The sequence below is a fragment of the Pogoniulus pusillus genome, chromosome 19 (genome assembly GCF_015220805.1).
Source record: "Pogoniulus pusillus isolate bPogPus1 chromosome 19, bPogPus1.pri, whole genome shotgun sequence".
NCBI lineage: Eukaryota > Metazoa > Chordata > Aves > Piciformes > Lybiidae > Pogoniulus > Pogoniulus pusillus.
Window position 1 is genome coordinate 9,569,030 of NC_087282.1, and position 24,558 is coordinate 9,593,587.

Below are 24,558 nucleotides of genomic sequence, written 5' to 3' on the forward strand. Positions count from 1 at the left end.
GTTTACATCTTAAAAACGTAAGGAGTAAGGGAGCTGCAAGCACATTGTTTAAGCAGCTCGGGTTCAGCTGGCGAAGGGCAGGTGTATTTGCCTACGTGGCTCATGATGTTTAACGATGCTAATGCCACTGCAAGAGAGATGGTTTGCCTGTACCGTGCTGCTCCTCGCCAGAGAGTCTGCAGGCGGGCTGAAGAAAAAAACCCAAATCTATTAATCTTTGCTGGTTCACACCTAAGATAAAGGCAAGCAGCACTCCTGCCTGCCGCAGCGGGGCTTACTCCCAAGCTGTATTGTTTGGGAAATGCTGCTGCTGCTGCCGATTCCCCGAGACCTGCCCATCCTTTAGAGAAGTGTCAGCCCCAGAAACATGTCGTGTGGCTGCTGCATTACGGTCTGGTTCACTGTGGGGAAGATAAATGTGTTGTAACACAGGTTGCCTGCACGTTATGAGCAGCAGCTCCATGTAGGACAGCGTTTCCCTTGGCTTTCTACCTTTGTCTTCTATCTTAAGTACAAGGGGTGCTGTGCAGACATCTAAGGACAAAAAATATTTTCTGTAACATACTCTGGCATCATTTTCATCCTTTTTTGCCTTTGTGAAGAAGTTGTAGCTCTTCTATCTCTGGTGAGTGAATCTCCTCAAATCCAGCACTTTAATTAATCTGTTTGTACTTTTGCTGTGTTGTCTGCCTGCCTCTACGCGCGCACAAAATGAATTGTAGATTTGTAGCGCTTTCTTAACTTAAAATTCTTTGATGTCGCCTGGAATCAAAGTCAGTGGCTTCAACAGGGACATCTTTATTTAAAAGGTAATGTTTGAAGGTTTACCAATTTATATGTATTTCAGAGCTCCCCCCCTCGTGTGCTTTTGCAAAGCATCTGATGGTAGGTGGTCTGCTTGGTTTCCGTGGAGACGCGAAAGGGCTTTTCAAAGTAATGAAAATCTCCAGCTCTTTGGTGCTTTGAAGCCCAGGTCTCGCTCGTCTTCCACCAACGTTTCACACCACATCAGTCAGTGAGAAAGTTTTGGGGGCGTGGGTGCAGATGGATGCCCCGCAGTGGGTGCAGATTTCCCATGCCAGGCTGGGAATACCTGCGGCACACCCTCGTGGCTGTGATACCTGTGGCAGACACATCTCATGACGTCTCTATGGCTCACTGCAGCTGGTGTCCCAGCACATCAACCCCTTGCAGGGCAGTGGGGAGCAGCAGAAGGATCCCCAGTGCAGTCAGAAAGAAACTTTTCACTCCCTCCAGAGTAGTAACAGGGTGCTGTGTGGTGATGCTTGGCCCCTGGGGAAGTCTGGGAGCAGCTCAGCCCTCAGATCCCCCTAGCAGTGGCTACACTTTCAGGAGTTGTCAAGGAGTTCAACTGGTAGCAGATCTGCTTAAATATGTGTGAACCTGGACCCAAAATCACCAGGTTATTTTTAAACACAGGAATGGCATCGCCATCATGAAAAGAAAGGAAGAATATTCTTGTCAGATGTTTCAGTGATTAGCATTTGGCCTGTACCCTAAACAATTAGGGTCTGGATCCTGTGTAATTTCAGTATGAGATGAGATAACCTGAAGGAGCCTACCTATAAAACCATCTCCTTTAATATACATTTAAAAAACCCTATTTTCCAATCCTGCTTCACGCTTGGCTTCCGTGATACCAGCAGCAGCCTGACCCACAGCCTCTCGCCATGCCACAGGCAGAGCAGTCTGTGAGGAGGTGCAGGCTGAGTGCTGCCTTTTGGAGCACAGAGGTGCCGAGTTGGGGGTGCTAACCCCATGTCCCCTGCCCCATTTCTCCAAGCTGAAGGAGCAGTCTCACCCCAGCCACTGCCTGATGGGGATGGCAGTGGACCTCCTCATCCCTGTGGGGTGTGAGGCTGAATGGTGGCAGCTGTGCCACCACTGCAGGTCTCACTGCAGTGCTGGGGGGTGGTGGAGACCACCTTCTCCCACCAGGTCAGTCACGGATGTGTCTCCCCCAGCAGCTCCACGTTCAAGGATTTGGAGGGCAACAGTCTGAAGGACAGTGGCCACGAGGAGAGTGACCAAACGGACAGCGAGCATGACGTGCAGCGGGGCCTCTACTGTGACACAGCTGTCAACGACGTCCTGAACACCAGCGTCCCCTCCATGGGGTCCCAGGGCCCTGAGCAAGGTAAGCCACTGACTCCCACATGCCCGATCTGCTACTGTGGTGGGTAAGGATGCTTAGTGCTTGCTGAGGATAACGCTGAACATCCTCAGAGTACCAGGGAGGTAGAAATTAATCTTCACGCCATGCCTGTCAGGTAAGCAAGCAGCTGGGATTATCCTCTATTTCACAGGCAGAAAGCCCAAAGCCCTGAGCAGCTGCCTGACAGTGAGTGAGCAGCAGAGTTGGGATTAGGGCTGGAATTACCGGCGCCGCGCTCTGGGCTGCTGCGTGCCGGCGCCGCTCTCCGGAGCGCAGAGTCCGAGCCCTTCCCGCGCCCCGCTCGCTGCCCGACCCAGAGCCTGTGCGCAGGCGCCGGCCCGGCAGCTTCTGCAGGAGGTCAGCGGAGCGTGTGGGCAATTAGTCAGGCATCCCGCCAGGGATGAGCTCAGGCCAGTGGGCGAGGTTTGGGTTCCCCCCCCAACATAGGCGGTGGGCTTTTAGCTCTTTCACATCCTCACACGCAGGGATGAAGTCCTGCTCTGAAACCAGACTGGTATTTGCTGGAGGAAAGAAGTCAGAGAAATTCAGCTGAGCCCAAGCCGTCATTTGTACTTGGGCATGAATGTTGCTTTTAATGTCTGACGGATGCAAACATCCTGCGCAAACATCCTGTCTTTTTCAATTAAGAAGCCTGAATGCAGCTTGGTGCTCGGGCGCAGGGGAGCCTCAGGGCGCTTGGCTATATCTTGAGATAAGCGGTAGCTGAGGCTCAACTGGAAGCCCCACTGCTAAAAGACTTAAGGATATGAAAACAAAATGCTGTGATTATGAACTGGTCTTCAGCTGTTTAATTCAATTCATGGTAAACATCATTAAAAGCCTTTGTTTTGCTGTCATAAAAGAGTCAAACGGGAGAGAGAGAGTTCCTGCCATCTGTGCCGCCGAACGCTTTGTGGGTTTGTTGTGTGTGGCTTCTCTTTTTCTGGAGAGAAGCTGATCGCTGTATTAATTCTCGATAGAGTCTGTTAAATGGCCATAGTTAACCCTGTAAGACTCTGGGAGGAGGGGAACGCAGAGGTCACCTACCCATTCCACACTGCCAGCCACGCTAATTGGAGAGGGATGGCATCCGTAGCGATAATGTATTTCCAGACAACCCTACTGTGGCCAAAGATGAAAAAAATTAAACATTTATATAACTGTACAGTGGCAGTTTAATTCTCGGTGGACCGGCGCCGTGTCAGGGAACGCAGGCTGATAGCTATCATTTATTATTCCTCTATTACAAAGAAATGCTTTTTCATTTTGATCAGGAGAGGCTTTCCTGAGATGCGTTTGCAGTAAGGGATGGCGGTAGGAGCAGAAAAGCCAAGCTTCGTAATTGATTCCTGTGCCATTGAATGGTCGAGGCAACATCTGTTAATTTTTTGTCACATTTCTTCAGCAGAAAAAAACCCAAACCCAAAACACACACAAAAAAAAAAGCAACCCAACCCAAACCCCAGTCTCAATGGACTGCAGATAGGCTTTTACAGAGATTACATTTCTGATAAGGCTGCGTGCTGGCTCTGTTGTGCACCAGATAACAATGCAAATAAGTTAAAGACAATGAGTTGGAGGCAGAGCTTGTCGAAGGAGTCAGATGGAAATAAATATGGTCCAATTCACCAGCAATAGAACAAGAGGACACAGCCTCAAGCTGTGCCAGGGGAAGTATAGGCTGGATGTTAGGAGGAAGTTCTTCACAGAGAGAGTGATTGGCATTGGAATGGGTTGCCCAAGGAGGTGGTGGAGTCACTGTCCCTGGAGGTCTTCAAGAAAAGACTGGATGAGGCACTTGGTGCCATGGGCTGGTTGACTGGCTAGGGCTGGGTGCTAGGTTGGACTGGATGATCTTGGAGGTCTCTTCCAACCTAGTTGGTTCTATGCACATGAACTCCTCGGTGCATGTAAAAATACCCCCAAAACATCATGTGTATTTCCCCAAAGGCGACCTGGGTGTTTGGCTTCCAGTCTTCTGATGGCCAGAGTCTTGGTGCTCTTGGCTCTGGCTTATTCCTGCCAGTGCTACATTGCCAGTCCTGTTAGACCTGGAGCAGTGCAGGCAGGGATGTTAGCAGTTACTGTCACAGAAGCTAGAAAAAAAAGGTTATAGAGAATATTTCCTGAGCTGATTTGTTGAGCAGAGACTGCAGAAAATAATCAGGAAAATTTAAATGCTGAGATGATGGTGATAACAGCAGTTCCTGCATGATTAAAGTGGTGATTTTGGAATCGTACTTCTACACAATTTTGGGTCAGAGTGGCAGGGCAGGGAGGAGACACAGGTTCAGTGACAAGGCTGTGCAGAACCTGTGGGCTGACCACTGCCCTGAGCAGATAGTCTATGGCCCAAGGGATGCCTTACAGCTCATGTCCCCATGCTTTGCCTTCTCCCATCATCTCTGCCTGAACAGCATCTTTTATAATCCCAGAGAGATGGATTGGCAAGACTCATAGTAATTGGTTCATGAGCGTTAGTGAACTCCTGCCTAGCAGCCAAACAAGGTGCCCCCATGCCCAGGCTTTGCTGGGCTTGGACTAAGGCTTGTAACACCACAAATCCTTCATGAGTAGCCAACTATAAGACTTCATTCACATGGTTTGGGATCCATCCTAGGGTGCTGAGAGAGCTGGCAGATGAGCTGGCCAAGCTGCTCTCAATCATTTATCAACTGTCCTGGCTCACTGGAGAGGTCCCCGAAGACTGGAGGCTGCCAATGTGATTCCCATCCACTAGAAGGGCTGGAAGGAGGAACCAGGAAATTCCAGACCTGTCATCCTGACCTCAGTGCCAGGCAAGGTCACGGAACAGGTCATCTTGAGTGCCATTGCAAAGCACCTACAGGATGGGCAAGGGATCAGGCCCAGCCAGCACAGGTTTAGGAAGGGCAGGTCCTGCCTGACGAACATGATCTCCTTTTATGACCAGGTTACCGACTTGGTCAATGTGGGGCAGGCTGTGGATTTAGTCTACCTGGACTTCAGCGAGGCCTTTGACATCGTCTGCCACAACAAGCTCCGGGCAAAGCTGGCAGCTCGTGGCTTGGACAGATTCACTCTGATATGGGCCAAGAACTGGCTGTAGGGCCAGGCCCAGAGAGTGGTGGTGAATGGTGCCACATCTGGTTGGAAGCTGTCACTGGTGGTGTTCCCCAGGGATCAGTGCTGGGCCCAGTCCTGTTCAGTATCTTTATTGATGATCTGGACCAGGGGATTGAGTCCAACATCAGTAAGTCTGCAGTGACACCAAGCTAGGAGCAGATGTGGATCTGTTGGAGGGTAGCAGAGCCCTGCAGAGACCTTGACAGGCTGGATGGGTGGGCAGAGGCCAATGGGATGAGACTGAACAAGGCCAGCTGCAGGGTTCTGCACTTTGGCCACAATAACCCCAAGCAGTGCTACAGGCTGGGGACAGAGTGGCTGAGAGCAGCCAGGAAGAAAGGGACCTGGGGGTGCTGGTAGATAGTAGCTGAAATGAGCCAGCAGTGTGCCCAAGTGGCCAGGAGAGCCAATGGCATCCTGGCCTGGATCAGGAGCAGTGTGGCCAGTAGAACAAGGGAAGTTATTCTTCCTCTGTACTCAGCACTGGTCCACAGCTTGAGTGCTGTGTCCAGTTCTGGGCTCCTCAATTCAAGAGAGATGTTGAGGTGCTGGAAGGTGTCCAGAGATGGGCAGCAAGGGTGGGAAGAGGCCTGGAGCACAGCCCTGTGAGGAGAGGCTGAGGGAGCTTGGGGTGTGCAGAAGAGGAGGCTCAGGGCAGACCTCATTGCTGTCTACAACTACCTGAAGGGAGGCTGTAGCCAGGTGGGGTTGGTCTCTTCTGCCAGGCAAGCAGCAACAGAACAAGGGGACACAGTCTCAAGTTGTGCTGGGGGAGGTCTAGGCTGGATGTTAGGAGGAAGTTGTTGCCAGAGAGAGTGATTGGCATTGGAATGGGCTGCCCAGGGAGGTGGTGGAGTTGCCATCCCTGGAGGTGTTCATAAAAGCCTGGATGAGGCACTTAGTGCCATGGTCTGGTTGATTGGCCAGGGCTGGGTGCTAGGCTGGATTGGATGATCTTGGAGAGTTCTTCCAACCTGGTTGGTTCTATGATCTTGTGTGCTTGGTGAGTAATCCTGGATCTGCTGAGGCAAGATGCTAGTTGACAGAAATCTTTGCAGCCTGAGGGTAGAGGACAATCCTTCTGTGGTGATGTGGTGGTGCTGGGGAGTTAGTATGGACCTGTCTGGACAGCCTTCTTCACCTATGAGGGTGCTGGATTTCTTGCAGAAAGAGGTAGACATGGATCAGTCCAAGCCCCTTTAGAACACTTACACCAGTATGTGAGCCCAGCACATGGCCATGGCAGCCCCAGGGACCTAATGCAGATGCTCAGGTGGCTTCTGAGCCCTCTGCCTATTCACTGCCACTTTTGGGTGGGAGTGATACCAGCTGTCAGTCCTGCTGGCAGAAGCCCTTTCTCTTTCTCTGGAAATGACCTAGATTTCCAGAAAAATGGCAAACCATAGCGTGGGGGGTGCTAAGCTTTAGTGGGCAGCAGCAGGTCATCAGAAACACTGCCTGGAGCTCAGCCACGTTGCCTATTTTGGGATTAGGACTCCTGCCCAGTCCCACTTTACCTCAGGATCTTAATTATTGATTGTAAATTCATCAGCTGAAAAGATGGTTCTAATATGTACCCAATTTGGAGTTCATTATCACCCAGGATTGTTTTCCTTCCCTTGCTAATTGATACCAAATGGGATGCTGGGGAAGGCAGGCACCGGCAGCTCTCCACCTTTCACAGTTGCCTTGCTGCCGTTCGTTTATTGTTTGTTTATTTGTGGAGGTGTTAAGCTCTGCTAGAAGTTTATCTGTGTTCCCTTCCTAACAGCATTCTCTGCTCAACTTCCAAACAGATTTGTGTGAGAAAGGAACGTTCTCAAGTGGCTGTTGGATCTCCACAGCATTTTGGGTTGGCTGAAGAAAAGTGTTAATGGACAGGGATATATTTTGGGGTTCCCCTTCATATCTTGCCCTATTTCACTGTGATACAGAGTGAATTTCCTCCATGTTCTGGTTGCAGCCTTGACTTAAAATCCATCACTGGTGGAAACCCTGATTTCCAGCTGGGAGGTGAAGTGTGCAGTGCTGCTGGGCAGGAGACCCACCACTGCGAGTCTCCCCGAGGACAGTGGTGGGTGATGCCGGCAGCCGCGGGAGCTTTTCCGTCAGGTTTGAAGCTCCTGACGCCTGTTCCTCCCAGGAAGGTGGGGAAATCTCAGCATGAAATGTTTTCCAACAGTGCAGAGCATGGCAGTGCTTTTGCTGGGAAATGGCAGCACGGACCAGATGTTTCACAGGGTAATTGAAAATTCCATTTTATCAGAAAGCATTTGCTGTCAAAAAGTTTTATCTTTACTTCAACAAAGAGGTTGATTAGATCCCTCAGGACCTGAATTAGCATCTTTGAGGCTAGGTAGTCTGTTTTGTGATTCAGGTAGTTATTCCTCCCTTGGTTTTGCTCACACTGGAGTGTTTTTTTTTTTCCCCTGCATCCCTTTGCCCTCTTAGTTTGTGCAGGTTGTCTTCTTTTGCTTCGGTGGATGCATTTGGACACCTAGATCTGCATTTAGGCACCTAGATCTGCTTTCTTTTCTACTACTTTTTTTTTTCACCTTGCCTTGAGCCATGAGCCAGAGCCATACTTTGTGCTCTGCAAGTCATGGGAGCTCCTGCCAGCATAGAACTCAGAAAGGAACTATTTCAAATATGTGTTTTTAGTGTTAGAAGCAACAGATTTCAAACTTGTCTTAATCCCCAGTGCCAGCCAGCATTTTTACCATCAGTAGTAGAAGGAAGATCGTTGGCCCAGTGAAGCAGGAATTTGCTGTTCAGGATAAAAATAGAATCTAAAAGAAAATATGAAAATTATTATCACACACACACACATCATAAAAAAGCCTGTATTAGAAATAGTCACCACAGCCATAAAGTAGTGAAAAAGCTTTAAAATCAAAGTGAGGGAGGGGTTTAAGCAATGTCAGTGATGTGTCTCTACAGAGAATTGCTTCTAAAAGCATCGCTTCCATTTTTTTCTGGTGCCAGATCAGCAGTAAAGGCTGGCATGAAATGTCATCTGGAAAGACCTGATCCTGCATATATTTCCACATTTGGGTAACTTTGCTCATATAGGTGCTTTAATTGTGTCTGAGTCTCATAAACTGCAGCGAGATGAAGGGTTCTTTGAATAGAAATGAGTGATATTCGAATGCTTCCATTAAGTCTTCTTTATACTATTGCACGGTATAGAAATAGGCTTGAATGTAAAGCAGAGCTGGGCACTGAAACTTGCTGGTTGCATCCCAAATTATTCAGATACATCATCATTTAGGGGATCAGGTTTTATCTAGAATATTCCATTTGGGTCTTATGCTCATCTCCATAGTATCTGGGTGCATTTCAGTTGTGAATTGAGAACATGACTAATGGTATTAACAGGAGGCATACACAGGTATTAGACAGTGTTGATTTTTTAAGCTGATTTCCAGCAGTCGTTCCACCTGCAACCCCCTTTTACTCTGCAGAAAAGCCTTGCTATAGAGCTGTATGTTCATGAAGACCTAAGTGACATGTTCTAGGGCTTTGGAGGCTGGAAATATGGCTTCATTTCTCTGGAAGTTTCTACAAATTAATCAGAATACCTACTTTCTGTTATTCACATATGCAGCACAAGACATAAAGTCTAACATGCAGATGTGAGTGACAGCATATCCCTTAAGATGGATAAAGGCTGTAAGCTTTCTTTACAGGGCAATGTCAATTATTACAGCTCTTCTGATTTCTGTATTGTTGCATGGATCTCTCAGTAAAGCAGTCTCCGTGAGCTCAGTGGTGCTCCTGCAGTGACCAGCCTGGAGAGAGCAGGCAGCTTCTCACAGTCCTCTGAAAGCCTAGAGAAGGATTTTTATGATGAGTGGGTAAGCTGGGCTTTGGGAAGAAGAGCTGATTGTTGTATGATTCCTACACTTTTAAATGGTTGTGTATTGAGGATCTAAGTCAGCTCATGGATGGCCTGATCTTGGGTAGGGTCTCCCTGCCCATGGCAGGGGGGTTGGAACTAGATGGTCGTTGTAGTCTCTTCCAACCCTGACTGATCCTATGGCTGTGTGGTGGTTCCTGATACTTTTGTACAGGCTCTCCTGGCCCTCCCTAAGCACACGCTTATGCTAGTGTTGCCCAGCTGGGCTCACAGGGCCAGAAATATCTTTTTCTTACACTATTTTAATGATATTTTACAATGAGAGCTCTGAAACACTGCAGCAAGTTGCCCAGGAAGGTGGTAGATGCCTCATCTCTGGGAATATTCAAGGTCAGGTTGGACAGGGCTCTGAGCAACCTAATCTAGTTAGAGATGTCCCTGCTCACTGCCAACGGGATTGGACTGGATGACCTTTAAAGGTCCCTTCCCACCCAAAGCATTCTCTGATTCTGTGATCTTTTATTAGACCAGCAAATGTAACTGAAAAAAAAGCCACCAAGCACTCAGACTAACAAGTCTCTCTTCGGGATGACCCTTACTGTCACCAGATCTGCTGTACTTTGCTCCGTTGTCACTGGGTGGTCTGGACAGGCAGTCAGGGAGTAGGTCAGCCTCGGCTTCCATCACCGCCACGCTGTGTCACAGCAGAGCAGGGCAGCGGTCACTCAAGGAGGTTTAAGCTACACATCACCACTGTCTGGCTTAAGCAGATCCCTGGTGTTGCTTCTTCCTTAACTTTGTACCTCTGAAGTATTGAGCATGGCTTAGGGAAGTCCTTGCTGGAAACTAACGGCAGGGCAAGGGTGACACTGAAGTCATATCCCTAGCAGGAGATGAATGCCAATCCCTTTCTGTAACAGCAGAACTAAATAACAAACAGATGTGCAGCCTCCTTTGCTTGCATGAGAAGCATTATCAGATATCTCACATTCCTGGCACTCTTTGCTTCAGTGTTCGGGTTCCTTCCATCAAAGATAATTCTTGCAGTGTCTCCGTCACTGAAGTTACTCAGTCTAGGGTCACAGGAGTTATAACCGTTAGATCCTCAAGTCCTTTCCAGCGAGGCACAGAAAACACTCACCAGATGTGAACATTTTGGCAACTTTGAGAGGAAAGCAAAAACTTGGATCCATATCCCATTGTGCAGGTTTGTAACAGATGAATGATCAAACCAGAAAGTTGGAGGGTTTCTAGTGCTTTACTGTACTTTTTAATGAGATTTTGTCAAATTTAGTTATTGCTTACCCATATTTTTGCTGGGTGACTGGAGAGCAATTTATAGGAGACAGGGAGAAGTGATATTTCTGATTAGAGAGTTTCAGCTTCTATTTTGTGCTAGGTTTTGTTAACTGTTCCTCAACTCCAGCCCAAGCAGAAGGTTTGCAGAGAAGATCTTTGTCAGGGTTCAGCTGAAGGACGGGGTGATGCTAACCCTGGCTCTCTCAAAGCATCCATTTCCAAAACCACTACACGACACTGGGATTTTCAAATATTTCTAAGATAAATAAACAGTTCAGTCAAGCTTGCAGCTTCCTTTTCACTTTTAAACAAGCCAAAAAAGAAAAAGGCTTACATGGATTTTCTTCCTCCCGCTTTTGCCAGTATCCTCTAAGGAAACCATTAACACTTTGTGTCTCACAGCAGTTAAGACTAGCAAAATGGTCAAGGTAATGACCATCATATCTAACAGTAGGGAAGGTATATGAATAAAACCAAACCTTCTGCTAACACAGCAAGGCAGCACTTCCCCATCTTCTCCTGTAATCAATCTACATCGTTAATGACTCTGAAAACAGACTGAACTGCTGGGGCTGGCACCGGGAAACTTGCATTACAAACTAACCATCTCTTATTAACCTTTTGGTGTTTCCTTCACAACACTAATTAGAGCCAAATAAAACTACTGTTTGTGAAACTCTTCAAGTTAAAATACAATTTTCACTGGAAATATGGTAAACTCCAAAGCTCCTGTTTGCTTGGCCTTTCTTTTTAATGATGATGGAGGATGGCTGTTACTTGTTTAACAGAGGCTTACATGATTAATGCTGCAATGTTACTGTAATTAAAACAGCAAAAAAAGATGTGATTGGAGCCTGTGTAATTTACAGGCATCTTGGCATTCTGGTGGCAGAGCAGCTCTAAGTGTTGCAAAGAGGAATCATAAAAATTTATTCTAATTAAAATGGCCAGATTTGGCTAAACAACAGGTGACTTATGTAACTTGTGCGACTTGCTCTCGGGGCGAGAAATCATCCGAAATCAGTGAATTATACAAAGCTGTCTATTATTCTGCTAAATGGGAAAGTGTGTGCTTGCCATGGCAACCTGCATCAATTTTTTTGCAGCCGCTGGAAAATACAGGGCCCTTTATTAAAAGAATAATCACCACAAACAGCACGCTGACCCTCGGCTCTGCAGGCACAGGCTGCGTGGCACAGCCAGCTTCGGAGCAGCTTTTTAGGCACAGGCCATTGCCACCAGGTTAACTCCATCCCGCTCTAAGGAAATGTGCACCCGGCAGCTCAGGGGTGACAGGGCTGTAGTGCTGGACATGCTTCTCTGGGGTGGGGGGCTGGGATGAGGTGGGTGCCTGTTTTTTTTTTACCTCCCTCCAAAATTAGCGCAATTAAATTTTAAGGGCAGTAAAGGTCTGGCATTTGGACCGCTCTTAATTAGGCTTGCAGAGAGCTGCAGGGCATGGGACTGCATCTCCTCTGGGTGCAAGGGAGAGGGACCACCTGTCTCTGAATCTGCTCTAGCTCCAGCAGGTGACTGCTGAAGAGAGACATACCAGTGGGTTTGTATGTAGGTTGTTTTACTAAATGATCTGCGTAATAACATATAAGTCAAAACTCTGTAATAATTAGCACCAAATAGCAAAGAGAATGTACAGCTTTTATCAGTCTTAAGGGAAGTGCTGCCACTCAAAACTCAGGAGTGCTATGTTTTATTCCTCATACAGCATATATGAATGTAAGAAAGTAGATCTTTTTAAATGGGTCACAGAATGATGGAGAAGTTTGGCAGCCTTTCCTTGCACGCAGGTACGTGGTGAAGCGGACTGGGCTGGGAACAGGAGCCTGTGCTATGCCAGGCTCTGGCTGGGTTGGTGTTGCCTTTGCTCAGTGATTTCCCTTTCCATCCTGCATTTAACCTCTGTTCTGTTTGGAAAATAAGTTACTTCTAGCAAGTATATTACAGATATATGCTAGCTACAATGTGTATAATCACAGTAAGCATAATGTGACCCTGTTTTTTGCTGAGTATCTGTAATAGTAATGATCAGCTTCCCCACTCTCAGCATTAGGTCTCCTGGTGTTTTTATTTTTCAGCAGAAACCCTTTTCAGTTCCATTTTTCATATCATATTTTCACCCTGTTTCAAGTGTGGAGAGCAACTTGCTTTGTAATGAGGTTCATTAGCTACTCACACATTGTGTTTCATTAGCAATAGCCCCAGCTGGCTGCGGGTGACAGCACACAGTGATGGGTGACCAACAGTCACCACTGTGTCACTTCACCTTTGGGCAGTGGCAGTCACATTGAGAACGGACAGTCAAGTCAGGTTGAGACTGGGCTGGGCTCAAGACCTGGGTGTAGCAGACAGGAAAACATCTGGGTATGAGGAATGACTGTGGTGAAAGCAGAGCTTCATCCCGAAGAAATCCTGACTTAGCATCAGTCCCTGTAGGAAAAGGAAAAAAAACTGAACCACAAAAATAAAACCTAAAAAGAAAAGAAAAACTCAAGGAAAAAAAACCTCTCTGAATTGAAGCGATAGGAAATGAAAATTGCTGAGATACACTGTCATGTGGGTAGTGGTGCTACCAACCTTGTGCTGCAGTAATTACCTCTATGCATGCAATTTGTGCTCAGCTCCGACTGATTTCCCACATCATCCGGTGCCCAGGCTGTATTCAATCAGTCCCAGCTGGAGAAAACTATCTTGGATCATTTGGTGAGATTTCACCACAGATGCTACCTTGTGTCTTACGGAAGCACTTGAGAGCTGAATGCCACACACAGCCTCCCTGGCACATGGCTGGAGGTGTGGGGACAGTGGCTGGGGGTTCCCTAGGGTGAAGCAGGGCTGACAGCAAGGCAGGGGTGTGTCATGTCGTGTGGGATGCTGAGCATCTGTGGCTGAAGTGGCTTAAAGATGGAGAGCTTGTGGCCTTTTCTAGGGAGCAGACTGTGTGCTGGAGAAGCAGATTTGGTGGTGGCTTTTGCATTGGTTTATGTGGAAATGAGAGCAAAGAGCATCGTTTGAGAATTTTATGAGGAGCCCAAGGAAGATGGTTGCCCCCAGCACGTGCAAACCAAAACAGGTCAGGAACTTGATTTCTTCTTTTGGAAGTCTTTGCTAAAGGGATGAGGCAGGAGAGTGACTGGTGCAAGTACAGCAGACGGTGCTGCCTCATCTGCTGGGACACCTTCTCCAGTTGGCTTATTTCACAGGCAAAGTGAACTACTCCTGAGACAGGCGAGGAGCCTCCAGATTTGTCCTGCAAGAAGAACTTTCTCAGTTCAACCAGCTGCTTCTGGACTTGATACAGCTCAATGAGAAGCGACAAATGAGTGTCTCTAGTTCAGGAATAGAACTCTGACTAGAAACCTGGAGCCAAATTCACATGTAGTAATAAACCTGGAAAAGGCAGAGAGCCAGAAGCGTTTTTGGGAGCAGTTAGGTGCCTTAGTGGAGGGTATAAATGTGTCTTTGGGGGAGGATGTGTCTGGCACACCCAGGTGGGGTCCTGGGTGGGCACTGTGTATACCCTGTACTTTGTTTCTTGGTTTTCACTCTATGTTTACCACCTGAGTTACCTGTGCTGCTGCCATAGAGAGGTTGTGGAGTTTCCCCAGAGAGGTTGTGGAGTCTCCTTCTCTGGAGTCTTTCAAGACCCATTGTGCTCCTGAGTGACCTGCACTAGATTCTGTGGTGCTGCTCTGGCAGGGAGGTTGGACTCGATGATCTGTGGAGGTCCCTTCCAACCCCTAACATGCTGTGATTGCTGCTCACCAGCATGTTTCAATGAAAGACATGTCTTCTCAAAGCCCTACTCTGCCCAGGCTCACTATCTCCTGCAGCAGGCTATTGAGGAGCTGACCCTGGGAGTGTGAGGCTGCTGTCTGCTTCACAGCACTTGGGGGTTGACTTCCATGTCCTGCATCTGTTCTGACAGGCAGTGCTTCTGCAGCCACTCTCTGGTGAATTTTGGTCCCTCAGATGCATTGATTCACAGACCTTTCCTCTGCAATACAGCTTTTCTCGATGACAGTCTGTGAAGCACATAACTCAGCAGCCTAAATTATTCAGGCAAATTGAATGTGTTTGGCTTGTTCCAAACTTTCTTGTTTCCTTTCAGTACTGTCAGGAGAACAGGTAGACCTGATGCTTGTATCCAGTTCGTTCCAGTGCCAGGGAAACACAAAAGCTTAAGTGTAACCTGTGTTTTACTTTGTTCATCACTTATTTCTACCTTCAGCCACGTTTTTTTCTGGGCACATTTTTGGCTCATAACGATCTTTGCCATGCATCTGGGTTCGCTCCCTTCTGGTATGCTGCTGTGAAGTCACTTCTGTCTTGCAGTGGAAACTCCCTTGTAAAACCCAGGGAAAGTTCTCTCTCTGTTCCACCCTTTAGCCACGTGTCCTTTTCTGGAAATATGTTCACTCTTGCAAATATTTTGACCCATTAGTCATCACTGCAGGATCCAGGAACCTCATACTAATGAAGATAAGTAATTAAGATGAACAGTTTCACCTGCAGTTCTCTCATTGCCTGACGTCTGCTTTGCCAGTCTTACTCCCTTGTTATTGGGTAGGTCTGGGCAGATAAGTCACTATAAAATCCAGGCAAACCTTTCACTGGGCAGACATGCCTTGCAGAGACCTGAGGTGGAGAGGAGATGCTTTGTCAGTGCAAAAATATCCCCTTGCTTTCTAGAAGCTGATCTGCATCAGGAACTTCTGGGTATAGCTGAAGGCACTGATGTTCACTCTCCAAACATATCTGGAGATTTAGGACCTGACTCAAAGCGTGTTGAATTCAGCAGGGCTCTTTCAGATAAGACCACTGGGCTTGGAACAAGACCCATGACAGATGACATCCTCAGGGGATGTGCTCTGGACATCGCTTGAGACATCGGTCATCTCAGCCTGCGTTCAGAGGTGAACTCAGCAAGAAGCTATCTGCTCTCGAGCACCTCTAATTCAGCAAACAAGGCAGAGCTGCAGCTGGGGGAATGGAGGTTTGCCTTGGAAAATTCTAGTTGCAAATGAGAAGCATGATTTTAGGAATTAGAATAATTACCCCCTGGAACAGGTTCCCAAGGGATGTGATATATTCTGTATCACTTAGAGTCTTTAAATCACATTTGCATGTTTCTCCTAAAAGCGTGCCTAGTCACTCAAAGTGAAGGGCTGTGCACAAGAAGCACAGTGTGACAGAGCTGAGCAGCCCCTGCATTTTTGCAAAGGATCAGAGCAGGGAGTCACTGTATTCCTGTGTGGGTTAAGCTCTGTAGGTCCCTGGAGGAGTGGGTTTCAACATGACCTTGAAGAGAAAAACTCAGAACTGTCCCCTTGGCCGCTGCTGGCAGCTGTGCAGGAATGTGCAGAACCGAGCAAGTAACCACGCTAGGGATGAATCAGGAGTGATCTCCCCAGCCAAAATCCGCCTTCCCTTTCCAAACACATGTGGTCCTCTCCTGGCTGAATCAGACATCTCCAGGGGCTGAGCAATCCTGGCTGTATCAGTGTTTCCAAGACCTTCCCTCCTACCACTCCCTAAGTGATGAGAGTGTTTTTGAAGACCTCATCATTTCCTGGCTTTTCCCTTTTATCTCTCCAAACAGCAAGCAAATAAGCAGCCCTTTAGTTTTTTGTTACTGTTTCTGCACCCAGTGAGCTATCAGAGGCTGTTGACAACGACTTTTCTCTTTTCCATGCTTCTGCCTGCAGGATTTGGGGAGATAATTCATTTGGTCCTGGTGCTTTGTCAACTTTCAGCAATTGTAATTGCCTAATGATCAGTGCTGATGCTGTTTTTAAGCCTGTTAAAACTTTGTCCTGCTGAACAGCCAGACTGCAGCTGTCTCATCATGTCCTGCCTGCTGTGTTGGCTGGGGCCCCCTCTGATGCTCCCTCCTCAACTCTAGCTTTGCTTGTTGCTTCCCACCCCACCTCAGCCGCTGCCAGCACTCACTGCGGGTGAGCTACCCACGCTTGGGAACTGTGTCCGTGGGTACCAATAACTGAAGAATGACCCCACGGAGAGCCAGATGCTTTCCAGAATGAATCTCCTCTTGCCCATCCCCGTGCCTGTGCTGGCACTAAAGAGCCTGGTGCTGAAGGTGAACATGGCCCATGGCCCCAAGCCCTAGCAGGGTGGGTGAGAGGAGCTTTTTGAGGGAGACTGTCACTGGTAGGGCATTGCTACTTAGCCACCTTCACACCATTTCTGCTATTTCATCTCTCAGGTGCCTTTTCCATCTTATCCTTGTTTTAGAGCTCTAATTGGCTACATTTCATGCTATCACCTTTTTTGCTGTGTATCTGAGGTGCCCAACTGACTGGTGCCATCCCTCGAAGCCCCCGATGCTCATCCTCGCCTCTTCCAAGGCTGTTTCTTACTTAATGGCCCACACTGAACATTAGTGCATTACCATCCCTTTTCCAAGAACAGTCTCCATCCACTCTTCTCTCATCCCCCAGTGCCTCATTCAATTTAATTAATTATACTTAGTATATTATGCATCCTGTCAAAGTTTTTCCTTTCCGAGGTTTAATGGTTTTTTAATTCTAATGCATGCTGCATGTGGAAGTGTTTTAGAGCCGAGGCGAGCGTGCAGTGGCAAAGAGGCAGCATTACATCTGCCTGCTGCAGACAGCCAGGGTGGATCCCTATAGAGAGGCTCTAGCAGAATTGCTGCAGGACTATGCTGCCTGCCTTCCTCTTGTGTGCTTGGGGAGAAAGTCAGGATGATTCCCACTGCAGAGGGCCACCTTTGGGTTAAGCTTACCCACACATAGTGCATCTCACCCTCCTGTCGCAGAAGCGGGCACCCGATTGATGGCTTAGCCCTGGCACTGGCTGCATCTTCAGGGCTGCCACAGCCCTGTGATGAACTCCAGTGTGATGAACCTGACTCTTCTCTTTGCACTAACTCTATCTGAGAGCAGCAAATTACATCAGTCATTTCAGCCTTGCTTTTTCCTTATGAAGAAAGGCTGTGTTAAGGATGCGGTGGGGACTGGACTAATCAGGCAACGCCGGCTGGGGCTGGTACCTATTGCTCTTTATTTCCCAGTGACAGTTAAAAGGTTTGGTCAGAAAAGTGGTTCAGGAGGAGTGACTTTGTGGGGTCTTATACTTACTAGCTTTGGCTATTTCCAGATAAAACCTCTCAGACTAAGAGGGCTGTGGCTTGGTGGTTTGTATTTTTTTTCCCTTGCCTGTCAGTGTTGCAAAGTGCTTAGGTTTTGAAAATCCAGCTGGGCTCTGTCTGTCTGTCACACCATCACCAGGAGTAACGATGCCGTGGTGCAATTTAGCTGACAGCCCTGTGAACCAGGGCCAGGAGCCAACACAATCCAGCCTGACCTCAGGGCAGCACTGCAGAAGCATGCTTTGGAGAATTCGGAAATCATCGGCGGCTGTGCAGGCAGAGCTTGGGCCAGAAGTCTGCTGTGCTCCAGCAGCACCAGAGCATCAGGCTTTGGGAGCAAGAGCCTCCTGCCCCTGCACTGAAGCCACAAGATAGGAATGCATGGCAGGACTCCAAGGTGGCACGCAGGCACCTCATGTTGGACTCAGCACTGGAGTCCAAGTGCCCATGGGCTGGCATCAGCTTGCCTGGAGCCATGGAGCTGTGGAGCTTACTGCTTTCCTTGCAGTGCTTACATAGGTCATCACAATGTGGTTGTGTTCAGTTCTCATTGCTCAGCCATCACCCTATGTCTCTTAAAAACCCCAGACAAACTTGAGGGCTTGTTCTCCATCTCATCCCCATGGCTAGGGGCCATGGGATAGAACAGGATGGGATGGGACCCTACTTTCATTGCTGGAAATTGATCTTGTCCATGACTCGCAGGTAACGCAATGCCCATAGGCTTTTAAGGGGCTTTTAGATTTGAATTTTGACCTTATAGTAATTTTTTTATGTTTATTTATACACTATGATTACTCTTTTAATTAATGACTGTAAACTTACTTGCCAGAAAACAGTTTAGCTGCATTAAATGGGTCAGATCCCAGGCTTTGGCAATGCTGCAATCTCTTCCGGTGGCCATGGGGCCAGTCTAATTTTTAGCTGGCGTTCTCTTAACATTGCTGTTATCCCTCCTTGACATGGAGCTGGCACCTCATTTGAGCCCTCTGTGTAGATTTGGGGCCAGAGCAGAGAGGAACAGAAGCGTCCTTGTGTTACGTGAATCATGGTGCTGGATCAGGCCGTGGGTGATGTTAGATGCTGGACAAAATAACCCAGCTCTCTGTGGGATTTTCTGATGCACCCACCACCCTAGACCAGCATCAAATGATAGGACCTCTCTTCTTCAGAGGAGAGGATCCTTCAGCATGGAGAAGTCTGGTACTCATCTAAAAAAGAGTTAAAGTAGAACACCAGGGAAGGACTAATGCCAAGCTGCAGGGTGGAGGAGTAAGAGGTCAGTGTCATGATGAGACGTGGCCAGCCACCAATGCTTTTGCTTTAAAATGAGAAAGAGGGAAAAATTCCCTAGCTATCTCTTGACAGTGGGGAACGCCCCATCGTGCTGGGAAGCCTTCCAGCTCCCTCTGCTCTTCAGAGCTGCACACTTTTAGAAAGTACAAAGAGCTTCTCATAATGTTTTGCCTTGTGGGTACGTCTATGATTAATTCCGTGCAAGCATTACTGGTGCAATAACAATACTGGAGGTCCTAAAACTGAAAAAGGAAACACATTTGGCTTGTACTTCATACACAATCACTTACACTTAAGCTATTGATAGTTGATTGGGATCTGTAGACTGCTGGGCTGGTGCCACTGGGTTTCTGAGCGCGTTCAATGGCTGGAACAGACAGCGAGGCTGTAGGTTTTGGCAAGCTGTAGGTCTCATTAGTCAGGCTGACTGTATCTGACACGAGAGATTCCCATCCACCAAGATGAAGCTCACTTCCCTAGGCTTTGGCTGACGTCCCAACAATATTTACATGAAGGACAACAGAGGATCAGTGTTAGATTAAGGCTGTGAGTTTCCAGTAGGCAGACAGTTAAATATTCCATTGAAATACTCATTTGATTATTTAGATAATAATGAAGCTTGTGCATGTCCTTGAGAAATCTGGGGAAAGGCAGTTGTTTTATGCTAAGCATGCAAAGATGTGTTTAATCTTGATAATATGAGTAAATTATGTATCAGCATTTATAACCTCAGCTCCTTTATTTCTCACTTGTTGTGCAGAAGCACCAGAAACTTCATGGGGATGGCAGAGCTGTGCTGATAGGTGCACAGGAAGAGAGGCAGGTCGAGATCTCGTGCAGGATCTCACTCTAGCCCTGAACATCCCAGTGGGGAGAGGAGGGTGGGTTATTCTGCTTTGTCTTGGCCAAGGGAGGTGCAGATTGTGGTAAGGCGTTCACCAGGAGCCCCCCAAGGAGTGCACATCAGTATGGCTGAAGTGAGGGCAGGGATGCTGCTCTGACAGGCGCTTGGTCAGGAGCTGGACCTGTGCAAGCAGCTGGGAGTTGTTTCTTATCTCATTGAATTGTTTTGATTGGAAGAGGCCTCTAAGATCATTGAGTCCAACCTTCAAACTAAGACTGCCATGGCCATTAAACCATGTCCTGAAGTGCCACATCCACATGCTTCTTGAACACTTTTAGAGGCAGTGGCAACACCACTTCCCTGGGCAGCTTGTTCTAATGGCCTGACCACTCTTGCAAGACAGACATTTTCCCTAATATCCAATCTAACCCTCCTCTGGCACAATTTAAGGCAGTTTTCTCTTAGTATGTCATCTGACATTAGGGAGGATAGCCCAATCCCTCACTTTATTGCGACCTCCTTTCAGGGAGTTGTAGAGAGCGCTGCGGTCTCCCCTCAGCCTCCTCCTCTCCAAACTAAACAATCCCAGTTCCCTCAGCCAACATCTCCTCCAGCTGTATTTTCTTTTGTGGAATTGTTATCAGAATCACCGAGTAGTGATTTCAGAGCAGCATCTAATTTTGGCTGAGACAGGGCAAATAATTCGATTTACTGCTGCTGTTGGAGCATGTCTGCCTGCTTGGTCCCACCTTACCCCAACAGAGTATGTGACTTTGTCTGGTTTGAATGTGACAATAGCAGAAAGAAGCAACCTTTGGATTAATTTGCATTGTCAACTGAAGTCCCATTAAATGGCAGGCAGCTGGTGTCAAAGGCATAAACGGAGACAAAGTTTTGCTCCCAATTGTGGGAGATGTGTTTAAACAGACTAGAAATGTTTTCATCTCTGCAGGGTATAATATACTCAAATGGTTACATTAACATGAAAAAAGTATAAGAAAGAGTGTATTTAGGACAATCCCTCTGTATCCAGTGTTAATGAAATTGAATTCCAGTAATGAAGTCAAAGGGTTGTATTCTGCACTCGTGCAGGCAGTGCAGGAGCTGCCATTAGCATTAATGGGCACTGTGCCTATGAATTACAGAGCTGTAATGGTTCCAGATGGAAAAGGTCTATCAGATCCCAGAGTGCTGTCCTCTCTGAGGACCAGATCCTGCATCCCAGCATCCGTTAAGATCTTAATGAGCCCTGTACCCAAGCATAAGTAGTAGAGCTTCAGAGGTGAAGTCCCCACCGCTCAGGGGCCAGCAGGAGCTCCATGGACCACTTAAGAAATGGATTAATTGGAGTTTAACTGGTGTGTTGCAACGTCCTTCTGAAGGGGAATTAATTTTGCAGTGTGAATGAGGTGGGAATTGGCCTGCGGTCTCAGACAAAGGGCGCAGCCAGCATTAAATTGCCTTCCAGCCCGCGATACCTTCTGGGTCTGTCTTTGCTGTGGTGCACAGTGTGCCCAAATACCAGTTCCTCTTGCCACAGCCACCGTCTCACCTCAATGACTTCAGCACTTTTCCAGAGAAAATCTTTTGCATCAAACCTGTTCTTAAGCCTCTGTGGATAGCTAGCCCAGGCACCCCAGATGTCAATGTGTCAGGCTTCATTCATGGTACAGGGATCACTCTGCAGAATAATATTACCATTATTAACAATAATTGAGAGCAGGGGAAGAGGGAAATGAGCCAAGCTCCCCCCCACCACTGGTGTAAATCAGTGCAGATCCTGAGAGCTGTGTGTATCGGCAGCAGCTGGGAGCAAGCTCCATCACATCCATGCGCTGACCACTACAGAAGTGCTGCCCAGGAGCTGCATTCAGCCATGGGTCCTTATCAGCAATCTCCTGATAAATTAATCTAATTCGCATCCCATGTTTCGTTAAAATAGTTCCTTGCAGGCATTTAGCTTTGCCCAACCACTTGTGACCTCCTGCGTCGGGACAGACAATCCAGGATTAAAAATACAGCATTTTTTAGCTTATATAAATCCCCAACAATGGCAAAAGAGAGGAAAAGAAAGGCTCCTCGTTGCGGTAAAGAGCATTTGTCACTGTCCCTGGTTATTAGTATCCTCTGAGCATTGTGCAGGGGAAGCCATGCCAGGATTACATTTCTGCATTGACTGGAGATTTCTTATTAGGAAAGGCGAAGGAGGCTCTGTAAAAGCCCATAGGTCAAAAATATAATCCACTATTCCCCACCTCTTGTTTCCTGATATTATGCTATTAGGGGAGATAAGGCAGAGGTGCAGAGTCTTAATTTACAAGCGAATGATGAACCACGGCTGGGGACTGTTTGTATTTTGCTCTAGCTTACTATTTTATCTGGAGTGTAATGTGGAGGATCGCAGCTCTGGAGCCTGGGAACAGCCTCTGCTGATAAGGTGGAGGGCAGGTGGGTGTGCTGAGAGTGTTGGGTGCTGCTCGAGGACATGCCTCATGCCTTGTGGTGTACATCCCTGAGAAAATTAAGGTGCCGGAGTTGAAAAGAAACCCTGAAGTAGCTGGGAGAGGAGCGTTAAATAATGCAGTTGCGCATTGTCCATGAAAGATGGCTAACCATGAGTAAACATCAACAGCAGTGTTTGATCCCTTCATGTTTACTATTTATTCGTATTTATTATTCATAAATTCCGTCACAAATGTTAGGCCTGCACCCCAGTGAGACATTTGCATTTTATTTTAAGTTTGATTCCTCCTCCCTCCCTTAGTTTCATGAACTGAGATTTAATGATTTGCTTTTCCACATCGTTCCCATGCTGGCTCTCCCTGGCTCTCTTCTTCTTGTTTTAGGAAGAGATTTCTAACATGGAAAAGTGATATTTGAATAGATTCCCCTAAGGCAATCAATTTACTTTTAATTTGTCTGGAACTAAGCTTTTCTTTGTTGCAATGAGAAAGGATTGAAACTGCTGTAAAATTTATTAGCTTCCAGGAAGATTTTGAAATGAATTTTTTAATGATCGTGCTGTTTGCTGTACCCAGGAGCAGTGTCATCGTGATTACAGTATAATCATACGGTTGCTGAAGAAACACCAAAATGAGGAGATAAAGCCAGGCTCCTGCACACCAGTACCTGTGGTACCAGCCCAGGTACAGGCATGTGTGCCCCATGCTGGCACAGGGCTGGGGCTCTGGGCTGGGGCTGCTCAGTGCAATGCTCACCCATGCACCCCGGGTGTGTCCCAGCTGGGCTACCATCCTTCCACTAACCCTTTTCCCCCCCACCAGTTTTTCATTTTCAAGCATCTCCTCCGCTCCTTTTCCTTGCTCCCCATGTAATAGCACAAATGAGCTCTACTTACTCACCCAGCAAAGCTGCTCTGACACGGATTGGATTGAACCGAGCGGCTGTTTGAAAATGGAAGCTCCAGGGACTATTGTCATCGCCCAAATTGCACCTTAGATTGTATAACACCACATGTCATCTGGCCATTTATCAGGAATATTACATTCCCAGGCACTTGCACCTTGCTACGATTTAACTTTGTCTCTTTGGCCAGCGCTGCGATTCCACTGGAGATAATTCAATTGCTGAGAGAGCTTGCAGGGATGCTTGCTCAGTGGCTTCCTGTTGCTCTGTGCAGGTAGGCAGGCTTTGAACAGGAGGCTGGAAGCATCTCTACACTCTGGACATGTAATAAGAAAAGGCCCTGTGTAGGATGGAGCTGGAGGCTCTCTTGTGCCAGTGCCCATGTCCTCTGCCAGCTCCTCCTGAGCTCCTCTCGGCTCCTAGCTTTCAGGCATCCCGGCTTTCCTGACCAAGAGCTTTTATGGTGGGATTGAAAAGTACTGAGGGCCTTGACTAGACAAGTATAAGGGTACTCAGCTCCAGGAGTTTCATGTCACCCTCCTGCTTTGCATGTCATTGTGCCATTGTCCCTGTCGGTGACACGAGCTGTGTGTATGCAGGTAGATGAGCTAAGGGTGTCATTGTCTCTCCCACCAGGTTGTCCTGTAGCTGCCTACATGCCTGCCTCAGACCTCATAGGCAGGGCTGGCTGGAGCTCATCATTTGCCTTTGTGCTGGTTCCCTGAGGTGCAAATAGAGAAGGTTTGAAATCTGGAGCTCAGCGTGGGTTTTGCTGTACTCATTGAGGAGCATATTTATTCCAGAGGTGGCTGTTGGTTTTAGCTTGTTTCATGTTTGCTATGTGAGAGCTTACATATAGCAGTGACACATCTTTTCTGCCAAGCCTGACTTCGTGATAACTGCTCACCTGTTCTTGGCAAGGCTTCTGTCAGGATGCTTTGTACCTGGGGGAACATTTTCAAAGTGACTCTGCCCTGAAGGTGCTCTGAGGCAAGATCCTGGATTTGTGCTGGAGGAAGGCAAAGTAACTGAAAACTGGACCTTGCTGCTGCGGGACCTGCACGTTGTCACGTGCCAGAGCACACAGCCTGTGCATGGCACTGGTGCTCAGGCGAGTGGTTCAGCATCTCTCTGGACAGCCTGCATGTGACATGGGTGTCCCTACAGCCACACATGCAACAGACCTCTTCTCCACAGCCCGTGTGGTGTGCTTGGCTCCATAGAAAGCCCAGCTCAGGTCAGGGTGACTTGCACAGCCCTGGGCCATAGTGTTGCCCTTACCTAGCCTGTGCCAGCTGATCGGTTGGTGTCACCTGGGTGCATTGGGCTCCTCCACTAAGTTGAACAGTTGAGTTCCTCAGGGACTCCTGTCTGAAATGAGGTGTTTACTCTGTGGCTTGTGCAAAGCAGTGCTGAATCCCAGAATCCCAGAATTGGTTCAATTGGAAAAGGCAATCAAGTGC

At 47.7% G+C, this 24,558-nt stretch overlaps 1 protein-coding gene across 2 annotated transcripts in view; it reads left to right on the top strand.

Annotated features, from left to right (window-relative positions):
• Positions 1–24,558, top strand: part of PCDH19 (protocadherin 19) — a 61,308-nt gene that overhangs the window by 30,602 nt on the left and 6,148 nt on the right. The window contains exon 4 of one of the 2 annotated variants that reach the window (XM_064159192.1): positions 1,986–2,158. In XM_064159192.1, coding sequence (XP_064015262.1) covers positions 1,986–2,158 — 173 coding nt within the window. The remainder of the gene's footprint in view (positions 1–1,985; positions 2,159–24,558) is intronic. The other variant, XM_064159193.1, reaches the window with a different exon arrangement.